A 17552-nucleotide genomic window follows, 5' to 3' on the forward strand; every position below is an offset into this window, starting at 1 on the left:
CCTAACAGAGGAGTGGCCTGAGAGACCTGCTACAAAACTGGGGAAGGAAGGAAAAGCTGGGAGCTACAATGTCAACTTTATTTAAAGCCCTCCACAGGCACTTCCATGCCTGGGAGGTGGTAGTAAAATCTCTTCTGCAGGTGTTGATTCTCAGAGGCACAAAACGGTTACCAAGCTTTGATGCACAGGAGAGGTAGGTAGATCTTTTCAAAGCCCAAGCAGCAAGATCTCAAGTTGGCTGCTATGTGCTTGCAGAAGAGATACCTATTTCCCATCTGTTTTTATGGAGGTAGGGTTCTCCTGGTCCTGGAAATTAGTGTGGAAGAGGAAACATCTTTATTTAGCTCAGTTCTGTCTGCAACCAGCAAGGTCCTCTTCAAAAAGAGCATACTACCTTCCTACATCAGGTCTTGACTGGATGTTTGGTAAGACAGCCCCACCTGGAGTTATGCTCGACCTGCTTTCCCAGCGTGAGTGTGCTGTGGTGTCTGCTTTGCCTGCTGGACCTCTCAGTTCTCAGAGAAAAAGTTTCCCTACAATGAGGTTCGGAGAGGACAAATGAGAACAACGCCCTGAAATGCTGATCCTCACCCTTGGGGAGGTGCAACGGTGAGAGGACGAAGAGTTCCTTACAGGAGAGCCGTCTGGTCAGCAGGGAGAATTCGAGTGCAATCACATAGTCCAGCAGGCATAGATGAGAGCGATCAGCAAGGCCATGGCCACAGCAAGAGCAGCATTCTTGCGATTTTCCTTCCGAAGCACACTCAGTTCCTTCTCTGTGAAGCAAACAAAACCCTTGCCTGTGAACATTCTTGTGTTGTTACTCTATCTCCTTTCAACATGGTCTTACAAGCACCATCTCACCATGACCCAGGGGCAACTCTTGGGATCAGTCTCCAAAGCTGCTAGTTCTAAACTATTCTGGGCAGGAAGGAGCCTAGCAAGAGCCCTTCTCATTTGCTAGTGCTCATCCTGTTAATCTCAGTAACTGCTCTTAAGAATGCTTCAGTCTCAGTCCTGTTTGCAAATGACCTTGTTCTGGGACCATACTAAGGGCAGCCTGGTTCATTAGAACAACTGTTTATTCCTTAAGGCAATGAAGAAGAGGACGGCATGTAGAGAGCTATTTTTACTCTCTATTTTTTCCCTAGGCATAAGTTCAGGACTCTCAGTCCAGTATCTTTTCCCAGTCCTTAAGCTAACTCAAATACAATGAACTAGCACAGCTATCAGAAGAGGCTCTTAGCTCTTCTTTCTGCCCCCGCTCTTCGTGTGGTACAAGTATTCACAGCCACGCAGCAACCTCCTTCAACGCACATGGCTGCAGAAGTGGTGGCAGGGGCAGGAGGTCACACAAACCCCAGCACAGCTCTGCCAGCTTCAACTGACAGAGCAATGGCATTGTCATTCATGGCCTCAAGTGTGTCAGCCTGGAGTAAGTACAGATTTAATTTGAGGCCATAGTGATGATCTAAAAAGGCTGGGTGCAGAGGCACTGTGTGTTCTGTTCCAGGAGGAGCAGCCCTCACCATTAGGGCAGCCTGTTGGATGATGGCTGACTGCTGGTAAATGGGTGGCAGCCACAGCCTGACCCTTCTGCTGTCTCTGGTGGTAGGCCCTCAGGGAACAGGTTTGAAGCTCTTTAAAATAATTGCTAGTCTTCTGGAAAGAGTCCTTTAACATGAGTTAAAATTGTAAATTCACTGGCCAAGCCTTGGCTTTCGGTTCTCTAAGTCTAAAGAAACACTTGTGCTTCTCTCCCATGTGCTTGCGCTGCTGCAGAACAGCTCTGCTCAGTGAGCTGAGCCAGGAGGAAGGCTAATTTCACACATAACAAGGTGACTGAAGCATCAGGCTCCCCCTATCGAGACAGCAAAGCTTCACTCTCTGCTTTGGTTTCACTTCCAGTAAGACCAGGCTCAATATGCAGTATAAAGGGGTCCCCATCCTGCCTACAGCCTAACTGCAGTAATTTAGAGGGAACAGCAGCGGCCATTCTCCCTGCTCCACGCACATGATGATGTGCCTGTACTTGCTAGGCTTGTAATGCTCTCCAAGAGAGCAGACTGTCTTCAATGTGTAAGACATACAGCCATGCACCAGCAGCTCATCAGGAAAAGATGTTCACAGAACCAGGGGAGAATGTGTCCCACAACTCAGTTCAGTGCTTCCAACGTAGTCAAAGCTGCTGCCTAGGCAGAGCCCAAACGTTCCAGCTCCTATCCTGTGAGCAAGGCAGCAGCCTCACCTTCCCTTAAACCTGCATAATTAAAAAAAACAACAACAACAACCACAACAAAGTGGAGAAGTTTTTAAAAGCCACTCTGTTGGCTAAGATTTTCTAAGGACACGGAGTTTGGGGTACATGAAAAGCACGTTTTACCCCCCTTATCAGCTGATATACTATTTTTTTTCCCTTAAGATAACATGTCTCAAGAGGGAGGATCTGGACTCCTAATACACTGACCAGATTTCCCTCAGTTTTGCTCCGTTTGGATGAGCGTAAATTCAAAAGACAGAAATTATTGTGGCAGGAACTTGAAGATGAAGCTAAGCTGCAGCACTGATGCCATCCAGCCCAGAGGGACCATTTTTAATGAAGCTCTTACCATAGTTGTCAGCTTTGGTCATTAGTAGGTTTCTCTCTCTCTCCAGTGACTTCCTGTAATGAGAAGAGGAGTTCATTACCTGCGAGGCACAACACAGCCTATTTCTTTGCTCCTATGATGGAAGAGAAACTCTGGCCCAGTAGCAGGAATATTTGCTCACAGAATGAGCCCCTCACCCTTCACTGTGGAGAGGTGACAGTTTAGAAACCCCCTGCTGAGCAAAAAGGATGCAGCAGTTTCAGATGGCTTTTTCCTCTCAAGCTGCTTTGTGTCTCTCCTTTGAGAAGTGTCAGAACAGTGCTCTGCCTGCTGGAGAGCCCCCTACCCAATTCCCCAAGGTGGGGTAAGAAATTCTGCCACGGCTACAAGATGAGGCATGGTCCGTACAAGCTCTCTGCAGGATCCTGCTCCTCCGGCACATCTGGCTCAGTGCTGGTGTAGTAATTCTCCTCACTGATTGAAGCCTGGATCCCTTTGCCAGGGTACCCAATTTACATACCCTGGTCAGCTTGGAAACAAGCTGAATCCAAACCCAGCAACAACCACCTAAACAACCTGTTGTTCGACTGAAGACTCAGGATAACAGTAGTAACAAGTAAACAGACCTACCCAGCCCTTGTCTGAAACTGCACAAGATAATTAATATACTGTTTAAATATAAAAGCAAACCAAATTGCCTGAAAGCAGCTGCATTTCCATTACAGCAGCAGGGACGTGGCCACTCCTTTCAGACTGTGTGCATACAAACAAAGCTGCACTAACAAATTATCTCATCACTGAGAGCAGAGAGAAGGCAGAAAGTGTAATAGTTTGTTGTTCCCCTTGGGGCAGAGCAAGAACCTGCAGTAGGAAGAGATTCCAAACCTATGTGTACAGCTATTAAGTGCGGGATGGCAAGAAAACAAGCTGCATAAGCAGCAGGAGAGGCAAGAAGGGCTCTTAGAGGCAACTGGAAAAAGGAAACACACAGTGCAGCCAGGAGGATGTGAGAAGACATTTGCCCGCATGACTGAGGTGCTACTCAGAAATCTGCCTCGTGAAGGGAGTCAAGGAAGGTGCTTTGAGAATGAGACGGGAAGAAACTGATAACTGAACTTTGAAGCAGGAAAGCAGAGCTCTCCTTTGTGAACTATGTTTATCATGGTACCTTCTTCCATGGTTTTTGAGATCATCTGGATTAGGGGAACAGGATTTCCATTTCCATCTCCACCCAAGTTGTAAAATTCAGAAAGTGTCCCAGAAATCCCTAATCTTAATTCTTTGCTCTAGGCGCTATATTTCAGAGAGAAATCATACAGGTATATTCCATCTTGTCAAGTTACTGCAACTGTAGGTTTGTTTGATGGCCACTTCAGCAGCAGATGAAGAATACAGATAGTAAACATAGGAAGAAAAATTTAGGTAACGGACTGGTGAAATGAAGAGCTAGAGATGAGGGATAAGGGAACACAGGACCCTGTCCAAATATGAATGGGGGATATAAAACTCCAGTAAAGGAGGAGGAAAAAAGAGAGAGGGTGGCTCAAGAAATGGCAGGCAAAGCGAGATAACTGAATGGAAAGGAAGAAAAAAAGAACACAGGCTGAGGCTGGTAAATATCAGGGTGTGAAAAAGTCATCACTGCAAGGATGATTTGTAACTGGGTTCTGTAAGAAAGCAGACAACAGGAACTTTCTCTTCCTTGGTCTGTAATTGAACTTCCCAGCCTTTTTGGTGGGAGCAGAGCAACAGGATGCTGATGACTGGAAGAGTGTCTGCAGGCACAGAGATCTGAGAATCAGCTGGGAGATGTAGGATCTCTCGCTTCGTGCTAGAGAAATATCAGGTTCTGCCTGTGTCTGCTATAAAATCCAGCTCAGAGGCCAGGTCAGTTCAGCTTTAAAAGCTTACAGCTAGCCTGTTTCCCAGCAGGCCAGGACCCAGCTCTGCTAACAAACAGCCAAGTTTTGGGCACTGCTTGGCTGGGTGCAATACAGGTTTGAAAGGGAGGCTGTTCATTAGATAAATCTCTCTGTGTATCACTGAACTCACATCGGCATGTTCCCCAAGTAAGCTCCAAGCTGGAAGAAGAGCCTTGTCATGGGGAACCACACATTCCCATCCCTCCAAGAACCCTTGCTCAGTCCTGCAGCAGGATGACAGCTAGCTGAAGTGTGCAGCCGCAGCTGCGAAAGGAGGTGCTCATCCATACCTTCCTTCAGGGCTGAGCTTCTCCCTGCGCAGTTTGAGATCCACCTCCTCCATGCTCTGTCTGCAGAGCGCCAGCTTCTCCTCCAGTCCATCAATCTGAAAAACAACGCACCAGTCGCTGTCATTTCCTCTCCAAGTAACACGGATCCATCCCCACTGAAGGGTGGCAGTTCAGCCACTCCACCTCCTTCCTCCCCAAACCAAGGGAGGAGCAGACCCAGCTCCGCGCAGAGATCACAGCACAGAGCCCACCACCTCCTAGACATCAGCCTGTGCTGCACCCCGGACAGCTGTGTTATTGCAACCCCAGACACAGCCAGGCCAGCTCTAACACTCCCAGCTGTGTGGCTGGCCAGCACCTTTTTTGAGATCCAATCCAGTTCCAGCCTGTTCTAGTTTCTTTGTATGTGGCCCCACAAGCAAAGACGTGACCCAGGCTGTCTTTATGCCATTAAAGTGGTATACAACGCAAGGGACCAGCCTTGGGCAAAGCCTCAGGGATAAGGTCTTGATTTAGTGCTGCAAACAGAAGTAAGCATTCGTGGGACAAGACTGCAAAGCACCCTCGGCTCTGTGTGTGTGTAGGGGTGGGAAGGGAAAAACGCTGATGCTTGTGGGCACATGGATTGCCCAGGCATTAGTCCTACCAAGGCCAACAGCTCTCCTGGGAATCATTCCTCTCTTCTGCCTGGCAACCAGAGCACAGACATCTTTAGGAATACTTTGTCTTTCAGGCTTGCTTCCAGCAAGGAAACTGTGGAGTAATCAGATAATACGAACACGACATCGTAGCCTGAAAGATGGCCTTGCTGCCCTGAGGTGGCAGTGACCTCTCTTTTCAGCTACCTCACCCCACGCTCCTGCTGTGTCTGGTTCTCCAAACAAGGCCAAAGCTAGCTACATCTCTGGCAGCGCAGCCTTTCTGTGGCAGCAGCCCTCACAAACCAGAAGGTAAGAGGCAGCAGGGTCCTGGGGAAAGTACCTAGGCAGTATATCACACCAACTGCCTGGACACCAGAGAGAGAGCACAAACGGTCCCATGAACAGTGATATGGGAAAAATAAAAATAAAATCAAAGGTACTAATCCACAATTATTGCTGCTGCGGGGGATCAGCTCTGTCCTGAGCTCGTTAGCAATCTCACACCTTCTGTTCAGGAAAGGCAGGCAGGAGTTACAAACATGCAGGATGGGGCAGGAGGCTTGACGTAAAGGGGAGAACAACACAGACTGCAAAAAGGAGCTCGGCCAGTCAGCTGAATAGTCTCATGGCAAGGCACACAGCAGTGCTGGGGACAGGGGCATGGTTAAAAAGGCTCAAACCTTTGCATCTTACTATTCCAAAGTCCCCCAAGTTAGCTCTGATCACATTTATCAGCAAGTTCACTTAATGGCAGAGTGCAGGAGAGTGAAGGAGGGGTGCCCACCCAATCCATTCAGGGCGCTCAGCTTTGAGAACGACCACCTCAATCACCCGTTCCCACCATCTGCAACCGATGGTGTCTCTGCTTCCTCCCGTGCTAGAAACCCTCACATACACCTTGCAAGAGGTACTTCAACACGTGTCACCTGGCTCCTCCTCTGCCAGTAAACTTACTACAGTGCCCCATGCCTTCTCTGGAAGAGGGGCTTAAAAATCATGGTAAGTAATGCAATTTAATGAGAGCTTTGGTTAGTAAGCTGCCAGCCCACCACTACGTTAGCCACGCCGTTGCACTCCCCATCCTCTCCACCAGAAGCATTCCTTCTGCTCACTTTGCAGCTGCTCTCACTGGTACGCTCTCTGCCCATGCTGTCATCTTTTCATGAGAAATAACACAAGGATATTCAGCCCAGCTCTGCCAATGCTCTTACTTTCTGCTGACTAAAAATCTCCAGATTCCACACAATACTTTAAAAGTTGCAGCTGTTTTTACTGCTCTTAAATCAAAACCAAAGTTTGGTTCCCCTGCTGGAGAGCAATAATTTGCTAATAAACCACATGCCCTAGAACTGCAACATCGGTTTTGCTGAGCTGGGGGCACAAGGGACGCAAAATAATAATAATAATAAAAAAAGGCAAAGAAGAAGGAACAGATTGCTGAATGAACGAATTATTTTTTTCTCTCTGAAATCCTGCAACATCTTTTCTTCAGGCTGGTCTGGGGCATTAGAGGTTATAAGGAAGGTTGAGAGTGAGGATTTTCAAATGTTATCTACTCACAGCGCCTTGGTTTCCTTACTTGTAAATTAAGACAAAAGTATCTGCCTCCTGAAGATGGCTCATGTACAGGAAGAGCCCCAGATGATGACCAGAACTATAGGCAGAGCACCATCTTGACACACCCCTGCCACTGCTTCACTTGGGATTTAGGGCCTGCTTCTGCGTGCTAGGAATCTCTTAGCAGAGAAGCCATCCAAGCAACTCTTCACTGCAGGGCAAAGGAGAGTGAGGAAGAGGAAAATAAGCATGGGGAGAAATTAGGAACACCTGGGAATTACTGATTACTCTCAGGCTGCTGAGAAAACTCCCAGGGGAGCTATAACCTGTAAAGCTGTAGCAGCAGAACCTATAAAGTTTTGGCATAATTCCCAGCAGCAGCTCTCCGAGAGAGCAATCCTAGCAGCAGGTGCATACCTGAGCTCGTTGCGGATGACAAGCCTTCCCTCCTACTAACTGCTGCATGAGAAGGCCAGCTGGGGCACGTATCTAGGCCTACGGAAGGCCTGCATGAAGACAAAGAGCCAAGCTCGCTTAGCAGGATGCACTGCACCTCACCCTGGCTTATCTTTTTAGTGGCAATCTCACAACAGTTGTGGATAAGTTGTGAAGAAGAATCCTCGCTCCTCCTGGCTCTCCTGTCCACAAAGGCATTCTTCTGGGACAGAGCTGAAGTGCAGCACGTGGGAAGCTCACCTTACAATGCCTCAGGTTCACGTGCTCCACAGCAGGGACATCTTTAAGCAATGTCTTTAATTAGTGCCAATTAGAAGGGGCAAGTGAGACAGGTGCTTAACACAGCAGCTCGGGGTACACAGAGCTGCCCCTCTGCTCCCCGTGAGCCACTCTGGAAAGTGAAGTCCCAGCAGCTTCGTCCCCCACAGCCTCCCTCACTCCAGAAAGCATGACAAGGTTTTGAGCCATTTCCTCTGAAATCTGGCAACACCTGCTCACAGTCCAGACACTTCTTTAAACCAGAGGGACCCAGAGCACATTTCAATCCAAACTGACTTACGCACTTATTACAAATCTTATTTGTCAGGACTACATTGGGCAGGGAGCCCAAAATGGCTCACATAAAAGGCAGACCAAGAAAAAAAAAAAAAAAAGAGAGAAGGAAGTAGCTTTGCTTACAGAGTTGAGCTAGATTAGATCCCTTTTAATACATTTTGTAATGAATTAATAAAAGCTTTCTTTCCAGCAGAAAGGCTAAAAGCACTTTTCAAGAACTGGCATCCACCCTCTGCTTTTATGAATTTCCTAATTAAGATGCTGGCAAAGAGCCACATCACATATACATTGACATCCAACAGCGTTGGGTAATGAGGATTTTGTCTTCTGACCCTCATAAAACAGATCAAAGCCAAATGAAGAGGTGGGGGCAAAGAAAAAAGCCTTCCTTAAGCAGTCTTCTGATGCCTTGTCACCTGCCAGCACACTTGAACAGTTCTTTTCACAGAAGAATTAGTGGTTCTTGCATCCACAAATTTGGCTGCCTTATTAAGAAAAACGGTCCAGCAGGGACCGATTTTTTGCAATGTTTAAATTTAAATGCTAACTTGTAGTTTGGGTATACACACATTTTTTTTTTTTTTAACCACGCTCTCAGAATCATTCACTTCATGCCAAATCATTTTGCAAATGTTGTACCCACAGGCTAGGCAACATTTACCAGGCAGGTTACTACACAGCAGAGGATGATCCACCAGAGAAGTCCTGCAGATCAAACCTTTGTGGTGGTAGAGGAGAAAGGGCTGGATCCCACCTGCATCTCCTTCAGCCTTGAATCTATCCAGTTAGTCGGACCCCTGCCTCAACTCAGTGGCTCTGCAGGACAGCACACAGATGTGACCACAGAGCATTCTGAAACATCCTCTAAAAACAACTTCAGTGAATAAGGACTACTACTTCCATCCTTTTCCCTATCCTTAACTCTTCCATAGGCACTGATCAGTCTTTGTCAGAAGCAGGATTTGGGAACTATACATAACAATACTTTCTCCAAATCCACATTCAGTATTTTGGAGCTCAGGCACTCACTGAGCACCTGCTCTCTTTGCACTTACTAACCCTACCTGTCACCCCTCCCCGGTTGGCTGAGCCACAAGGGTATTTTTAGGAGCTACAATACCCCATGGCAAGGAGTTTCATGGCACATCCACAGGCTGGGGGGAAGAACCAACCCCTCCCTGTTTGTTCTGTCCCTGTCACTTGCTAGCTTCACTTGAAGGCTCTTGTTTTTATACTGAAGAGAGTGAACATTCATTCTTTGCTTAAAAATTACAAATGGCATACAAAGAATATAGACCCATACTGGGTCCCCTTTCAGTCACGTTTTCAAGTTTAGAAGAACCCATCTGCTTGTTTCCTGCATAGAAAGTTTCCCCACCTTTGATCATCATTGCCACTCTCAAACTCATTCCACTTTCATTATATTGCTACAAAATTGACCAGAGCCTTCCCAGTTTCCTTTTCCTGATGGATCTCACGAAGACAGTTCTGTACAGCTCAGTGTTGTCAATGGGGTTGCCTGCTGAAGGACTACAAAGCTATAAGAAAGGAAAAGTGGTTTGAGTTTAAACCATCACAACATTATGGAGACATTTATATCACTTTAAACCAGGTTACATCAATTGCACCTGCAATTTGTAAGTGCAAGCTAATCTGATAAGTGTCCATATAGAAAATTGCATTCATTTAGCATCATGACTCCAGTTAAACAAGCATGACTCTGCCTAGATTAGGCTTTTCAAAGACAGCCATGCATCATGTCATATTAAGACTCATTTGGAAAGTTTTATCAATCATAACAGCTCAGAAGATAACAGTGAACTGAATGGAAGTTTAAATTATGAAATCAGCATCTTGGCTGTCAAGTATTCAAACACCTGACACGCAAACTTCACTGCCTCTGGCTTCAAAGGATTTTGTTTTCTTCCTAACTTTCAGTCAGCACCCCTCTCATCATTGCAAGAAGGAAGGACTTTATCTTTTAGTAGTATTTTTGCACCAAGAGGTCACATTTTCATTTATTACACCCCGAAGAAGAGCAGTTCTACAATCCTTTCAAAACTAGCTTGTTCTACCATGACAACACACACACAGAAATCTAAAGATACCACAAATTCCAAATGCTTTGCCAAAATATTCTGTGGCAACCGAAACCAAACCCTTTTCATTCTGTGACCAGCGACCCTGATTGGGTTCACCCTTTTTAACACCTCCCCTTTTGTATGGCAAAGCCTACCACCAGCTTGTCTGTCTCCTTGTCTGTCACATCTCAAAAAAAACATTTCAGCTCCCCTTGCTAGGCTGAGCAAAGATACTCGGGCAGACAGCACACTCACCTCCAAACTCCCTTTAACTGTTATATTTGGGTTAGAGAGCCCAGAAATGTCTGTTTCTCCAGCGTCACCTCCCCACAACGAGGGAGCCAGCGCTAAGCGCAGGAGCAGACCGAACTCCCCTCAGAGCGCTGCCGGTCCCAGCGGTGCCATCGCACCACAAAATGGCGGCCGAGCCCAGCGCCCCGTGTCCCCCCCGGCACCCACCGGGAGCAAGCAGCAGGCAGAGACTGACTACGCCGCCGCCCCTTATCTAGGCCTCTAAGGGTGCTCCGCCGCCTCATATCGCCCCATATCGCCCCACATCGCCCCTCGGCCGCCGCCCACCCCTCACCTCCCGGGCCACGCTCAGCCCCTCTCGCCTCCTGCCCATGGTCCCGAGCCCGCCCGGCGCCGCGCATGCGCAGAGCGCCCGCTCCCCGCTCGCCAGCCCGGGCTCGGCCACGTCGGCGCGGCCGGCGCCATCTTTGTGAGGCGCCGTGCCGGGGGGTGGGGGGGGACGCCATCTTTGTGAGGGCGGCTCTGGGGATGGCGTTTGAAAATAAAGGGACGAAGGGGGCCGTGGTTTTGTTGAATATCTTTTCACCGAGAGCTTTAGGTTGTCTTTGGGGCTCTCTTCCCAAAGCTTTGTGTTAAAGCAGCTGCAGGAAAAGCCAGCTGCCTGAGCTACCTGGAGGTAGCATTTTGTGCACGCCAGCCGGTTCATTGCCAGATGCTGATCACGATGTTACATATGCATGGCAGCTTTTGTCCCGACCCTGGAAAGCTTTTTATGAACCGTTGCTATCTTGCATTTAAAAAAATCATAAACAAGCAAGAAACACCACTGAAATGCATCTGTTTTTGTGGTAGGGCATCACTGCTACATGACAGAGAACAGCAGAGCTATCTGCTGTCCAAAACCAGAAGGCTGGGCAGCAGCAGCGTTTATTAAAAAGACAGGCTGAATTTTCTTTTTCACTAAATACACTCTGCTGACTGAATTTCAGTAGGCTCTCAGGAATGTGTATTCCTATCATAGAAGGAGTGCTAATACTGGTGCTTAATTTGTGTGTTTAACTTTTCTTTCAAAAAAATCCTCTGTATTTTCCTATGGCAGGTGCATGCGTCTGTGATAGCATCATTCTGATTTTCTGCCTGGAGAAACTGAGGAGTAGGTGTACTTTTCTCAGCTTCCAACTTTGGTGCGTGGCTATGTTATGGGGTCTACATGGGTGAACTCAAAGGAGCCTGAACTCCTACCTCCCAGGTGAGACACAGATAACCCTTTTCCAAGCAGAAGGTCTGTCAGAAGGGCGTAAAGAAGCTGAGTTGGACCAAGCCAGCAGCCCTGGGAAAGCAAAGCACTGGGGGAGGGAGAAAATGAAGAAGCAGGAGACCGTAATTTTTTCCCTTCTTAGGCAGAAGACTTGCTTAGTGAGTGTAAATACAATCTTAAAATGCATAGAGGCTTGAAGAAAACCCATCTGTTATGGTTTGCAATGGGATGAAATAGCCATCAGTGCAGCAGAAAGCATTTTCTCCTTTACAAAGGTGAGTATTGATTCAGGGGAGAACTGTCAATTTTCACATGCACGCTTCTTCACAGAGAGACGTACACACACCATTTTGCGGGCAGATGAGCGTGACCTTTGTTGTCACATCTTTTGGGAAGACAAAAGGGGAACTGGTTCCTCCCTCACAAACAAGCCATTGCTGCTGCCATTGCAAGCAGCAGATTTTAATTCATGCATTGTTCCTCCTGGCCCTTCTGAATCCATCAGGCTGATAACCTCATTATGCCGCTCTCCTGGTCTTGGGTCTCCTCGTTCTGCCCTGAGCTGGCACCCCCTCTTCAGCCTTTTTGCTGTGTTACATCTTCATTTCTTTTGTAATGTCATTCAGGTCATCTAAGCACTGACACAAGAAAGAAACTTCCTTTTCCTCAGCAAACTTTTAATCTTTTCCTTCTTGAAACCCAAAGAACAGATCTGGAAGTTTTTCACATGCAATGACATAATCTTTTGTATTTTAAAATGTCTACAGACATGAGCATGAATTTGAACTACTCTATGTCAAGTGGCTGCTGGCTGGTCACAAGCATATTTAAGCTGGAAATTAGAAGTTTCTAACTGTGAGAGCAATCAGGTTACAGAACACGCTTACTGCAAGAGGGTTAAGAGGAAAAGAATGAAATAGGTTTTATTCATCTCTTGAATGGGATGGTTTAGCACAATGCCTGTTAGAGGAGAGCCCAGGATGTGACGGCATATAGCTGAACACCAAATCGCATATCCAGTAATTAGACTGGATAAGGCTCTGGTGAGACCCTACTCAGGGCCTCTGATTAGGCTACCACCACTGAGCTGGAAGGGTCACATCGTTGCAGTCAAAATGAGTGTGATGAAGTGATATTAGAAACTGTAAAGATTACACACGTCAGTCTGAAAGGAACATTCAGGGGACTTTCCATCTACGCACCCAGAGTCAGGACTGGATATACCGATGGCACCCATGTGAATGTTTGCCTTCCCTGCACTTAACACACACCAGGGATGCTGCCACCTCCTTGATACCCATTCTACTGCTCATTGAGTGATAGCTGGGAAGGTTTTCTTCCTGTTTATAACCTAATCAATCTTGTTGCATCTTGATCTGTTCTCAGGAGATGGGGGGACCAGCATCTTCCTTCAGTGATATCCCCCACTCCTGGTTTCTCCCTGGTAGACTCAACCCTCTTCATTCAACCCTATGCACTTTGCATCGCCTGTACTGTTTGTTACCTTTTTCCAGTCCCAACATGAACTAAGCCTGTCTGAGACCTTGTGGGTATTGAGAAAGTGAAAAGGCACTCCCTTGTCTTATATGCAGTATGACTTACTAATAATAGCCAAGAATGACATTTGCCTTTTTGTGCAACACCTTCACAATGGTAATTCATACTTAGTTCTTGGTTTCTGTAACTCCTTGATCCATTTCCTCAGTGCTGTGGTCTATTCACTTCTTCCCCCTTTTTTTGCTGGTGCATTTAATTTTCATACATCTCAGTACAGTATTTTGCACCAGCCTTATGGGATTTTAGCTGACTGATTGTGATATATTTCTTCAATTTGTCACGGTCTTTTGATTTCCAATGCTGCCTACAGTCTTGCAAGTTCTTCCAGACGTGGGGCAAGCCATGTACTTTAAACATACTTTATTTCATCATCTAAGTTATTGAAGAAGCTACTTGATAGAACTGGTGTGACATCTCTGGAACAGATCTCAGTAAGTCCTCCTGGTCTGACTGCAGACCACTGGTAACTGCTTTCAGAGTGCACACCCATAACAAATATCGTACGGGATTGTTTCAAAAAGCCTTACTACGCATCAAGGTAGCTTTCAGTGCTGCACCTGCTCTCTCCACTATTCCAGTTACTGCAACAAAGAAAGAAAGTTAACCGGTTTGATATGATTTGTTCTTGGTTTTCTCTTGGCTGGCTTTTTCTTATCACCTATTATTTAATAATTTGTTCCACAATCATTCGGGAGATGGAAAGGTAATGACTGAGGACTGAAGAAGCAATGTTTTCACGAAGGTATAGGGATACTTGCTGATTTTTATCAGGGCAGTGCTGACTTTGAGGGTAATTTAATAGAACAAGCATTAAGTCTTCAATGGTAATTAAGTCTTTACTAGTAAATTAAACAATGTCAAGAAATGATCCCAGAATACAAACTCAATCATCCATGTGAAGTGTCAGCACATCCCCAGTATGGTTTGGCTTGGTCCCACTAGGACTGTCCCAAACAATGTCCGGGCATGATTTAGGAGTTTTGACAGGCAAAGGACCTTTCCCAATAGGCTTTTGCACGAGGTCACTGTTTCAGAGGAGAAGAGAGTTTAATAATATGGATGTAAGCCATTCAGTGCTAGTTTGCAGGATGTGTCTAGGAGAATGTTCCTGTGCACTCCTGATTTACTACCTTCCTACCTCTTTTTGCCTTCTCCATCTGCAAGATTCACTGTGCTTTGTAAGCACAAATGAATCAGTCCTCTGACAAGCCTGAGAGGAAGCTGAGGCCAGACACCTCACTTTATAGACGTGAAGAGTGAGACAATATCTGGCCCTGTCTCCACAGCAAGTAAGTAGCTGAGTTAGCGCTGAGTCCAGAGGCCTGATCCCTTATCCCTGACTAGGTCATGGGGAGCAATTCTCCATTCCCCAAGCATCTCCTTCCCCATCTGGTCACGAGGCAGTGTCTCAAGAGGACGGGACGTCCCAGGGACCTCCTGAGCACAGGTTTCCCCAACACAGCAGGCGGCCAGCTCTAGCCCAGTGCCACCACTCCTCTCCCATCCCGGCCCTGCTGTACAAAATGCAGCTGGTCTCCGGGACAGAAGGACACCCAGCACACAGGAATCAGCAGAACACGTCACGGGGGCTGGGGCAGGGGTTGTGTGTTGACCACCTGGAGGAAGGAAGGGCTGAGTGAGCTGGAGGGGGAAAACGAACAGAGGTGCTGTGAAACGGATGTGAGCTATAGGGACTGGAATGGTGAAGAGCTCAGGAACAGCTGATGAATGGCTGCTAAGGCATGCTGAATGGAAATTGGGCAAATAACCTGTCCTTAGAGCTGCCTGCGGCAACAAGGGCTTTGCTTTTCCCCCATATCCCTTCCATAGGACCAACATATAAATTCTCTCCTTTCTCCCCAAACCCTATAAGCAGGGATGAAACTGTGATTTTGAAACAATGACCAGGGGACACAGATTGCGGTGCAGATATATCTGCCCCTAGCGGGGACACTGCAGAATTAAACGCCACCAGGGAACAGAAGAGTGACAGAAAATGCTGTCAGGCTTCCACAGGCTTTGAGATGCTCCTTCCTGTAGCGTGGGGTGTTTTTTTTCCTCTTGGAAGATATATATAGAAAACCCAATGGGCTGCATCTTCAGTTTTGCATTCTCTGCTCCCACCTTGACGGGCTCCACACACGTTCTGGGAACAGCTTGAGACTGTGGAATTAATTAAATGAAATTAATCAAAACAACTTACCCGGAGACAAAACTGGCATTGGTGAAATGCAGAGCTGGGCCAAGAAGGGATTCTGCAGCCAGGGATGATGCCTGCCCTCATCGGTAGGTTCTGTTTGGGTGAAATCCCATGTCCTACACGCCTTGGTCAAACGTGAGGGGCTCTGCGGAGTTGTACGCCTCATGCAAGACCACACAGTGCAGTAATTGGAGCGGGAGCAGATGGAGTCCTGTTTTTCGCAGAGCCAGACTCTGCGTGTAATCACAGATCTCACTTTGATGCTGAATGAAGCTGAACTCCAAAGCATGCTGTCTTAGTCTGGAGGACGTGGGAGAACTGGAGCAATGGCCTTTAAAGATGTGATCCTAGAGGGATTCGTAGGGTCCAGTTGGTGGGTCTCATTCTGCAAAGCTGGGAGCTGGGGCACCGATTTGCCCAAATGCATTACTGAAAATTGGAGATGCCCCTTTGCTTTAGTCGCTGCCCGTTCCCCCAGGATGTGTCAGCCCTACTTTTCTTATGCCAGGTTACCAGTTAGGAGGCATTTTTCTGGGCCTGCCCCAGCCATTTGTGTTATTTGTTCTACAAAAGCATTGCTGTCCTGCTGTGAGCATGCAGCATCACACTGAGGGTCTAAAACGTTGCGTGGGCATAGTTCCTATCTATCGAGCAAGGAGAAGAGCACAGTTACAGGAAGAAATACATGGCAGAGTGTGAAACGCTCAGATATATCGTGGGGATGGGTCCCTTATAAATATCTGAGAACAGAGAGAGAAACCTAAGCAGCTTTATGAAGTGTTGTGTTATTGGGGCCGCAGCCCTGTGACCGAGTTTATCCTGCAGGCAGCGGAGGCGCATCCATCACAGAGACGGGTGCTGCGGTGCAGAGACGGCACAGGGCCCCGCTGATTGCCCGGCAAGTCATGGGGAGCTGCGTGTTTCTGAATCAGGGCACGGCTGAGTGGAACAGCACGCCCTGCTTTTAACATTTGGCAAGCATAAGCATCACGTGAGGAAAAAGGTGGCCGTCACAGTTCCCCAGGGCAAACGTGCTTCTGACCTGTTGGGGGGAGCTTGGCAGGTGCCACCTTGGCATCCATGGCAGTTCAAAATCGGGTGGCTGGCTTTATAGCCGTGTTTTTTTACTGGGGATCCTGCACAAGAGCCTAAGTTCTTTCTTGGAGATTTATCCCCTTGAATGGGCTCCAGGGAACCAGAAAGTACTTACGAGGCAAATGGGCTGCAGTGTTTTAGGGAGCTGAAGTTGGCCTGGTGAGGTGGAGCTCGTGCACGCATCTGTCTTGGCTTCAGAGGCAGTGACTGTTTCTGGTCCTGCACTGGGCAACTGGTTTCTAGCTCGGTGATCTGGCACCCACAGCCTCCATTCCTGGCTCCTGTCACCCCATTTCCACCTGCTCTACCTCCGGTCCCGGTCGGTGATGCTGTGAAAGGCACGAGGAAGCCGAACGACATCATCTGTTCGTCGTCAGCAGCACATTCTCCTTGGGTCCCCTGGGGGGTTTGTCCTACAAGATTCCGGGTCCTGCTGGGGTACCAAAGTGCTCACGGATTTTGTAGCATTGCTGGCAGAGGCAGGAGAAGCCAAATCCATGCCTCGTACTAGCCCATCCCCATCTGCAGGGCTGGTGAAGGACTTGCCCTGTAATGTGTTCTGTGCTTTTCTGGATGGCGGGACGCTGCCTGAAAAGAAAGGGCATAATAATCATGCTAAGTGCACCCCCCCCCCCAAAGTCCCCCGTGCTCAGCTTGGTGTTCACTCATTTTGGGCAGCCCCCCGTGCTCCTCGGAGGACGTTGCCGACCCCTTGCTTCTTGTTTCCCCTGGGCAATGGGGAAAATGGGAGGCTTGTGAGGACAGGGTGCTGGGGGCTCCCCAGGCGGGCAGAAGCAAAGAGGTTGCTCCTACACCGAGCTGTCTGCCAGCGGGAGGTTACAGCCGTTTGCATCCCTGCACGCTCACGTGTTGTGCAGGTAGGAGAGCGATTACATCCTTCCAGGTGTGTGCTGAGCTCTGAGGGAACGTGCGGCTCGCTGCCTCTGATCAAGGGGCTACCAGGGAGTCTGCAAATAGCATTATTTCTCCTGCTATCGCTTTTGCTTCCTCAAGTGACTTTCCGGGTGATTGGTGGAGACAAATGCTCCAGAAATGGGAACCTGGCAAGGAATCTGAATGCCCCCAAGTCTGAGATGGCC

At 47.8% G+C, this 17552-nt stretch overlaps 1 protein-coding gene and 1 long non-coding RNA gene across 2 annotated transcripts; both read right to left on the bottom strand.

The window, feature by feature from the left end:
- Positions 1-64: 64 nt before the first annotated feature.
- CCDC167 (coiled-coil domain containing 167) lies at positions 65-10823 on the bottom strand. The gene is made up of 5 exons (XM_083828483.1): positions 10677-10823; positions 4801-4895; positions 2610-2662; positions 634-776; positions 65-533 (listed from the first exon to the last, which is right to left on the bottom strand). Exons 1-4 carry the CDS (start codon positions 10713-10715, stop codon positions 673-675), a joined length of 291 nt encoding a protein of 96 aa, XP_083684609.1. The 5' UTR covers positions 10716-10823; the 3' UTR covers positions 65-533; positions 634-672.
- Positions 7216-10670, bottom strand: LOC310896318. The gene is made up of 3 exons (XR_014581383.1): positions 10346-10670; positions 9388-9547; positions 7216-8825 (listed from the first exon to the last, which is right to left on the bottom strand). It is a non-coding gene; the product is annotated as an uncharacterized lncRNA (long non-coding RNA).
- Positions 10824-17552: the final 6729 nt, after the last annotated feature.

Source organism: Anser anser, assembly GCF_964211835.1.
Source record: "Anser anser genome assembly, chromosome: 3".
NCBI classification, from domain to species: Eukaryota; Metazoa; Chordata; class Aves; order Anseriformes; family Anatidae; genus Anser; species Anser anser.

Coding starts and splice junctions, on each gene's coding strand:
- CCDC167 (XM_083828483.1), bottom strand. CDS start 10,715: ATGGGCAGGAGGCGAGAGGGGCTGAGCGTGGCCCGGGAG. Junction 4,896..10,676: donor GGCTGAGCGTGGCCCGGGAG/GTGAGGGGTGGG, acceptor GTTGTTTTTCAG/ATTGATGGACTGGAGGAGAA. Junction 777..2,609: donor GACCAAAGCTGACAACTATG/GTAAGAGCTTCA, acceptor TTTGCTTCACAG/AGAAGGAACTGAGTGTGCTT.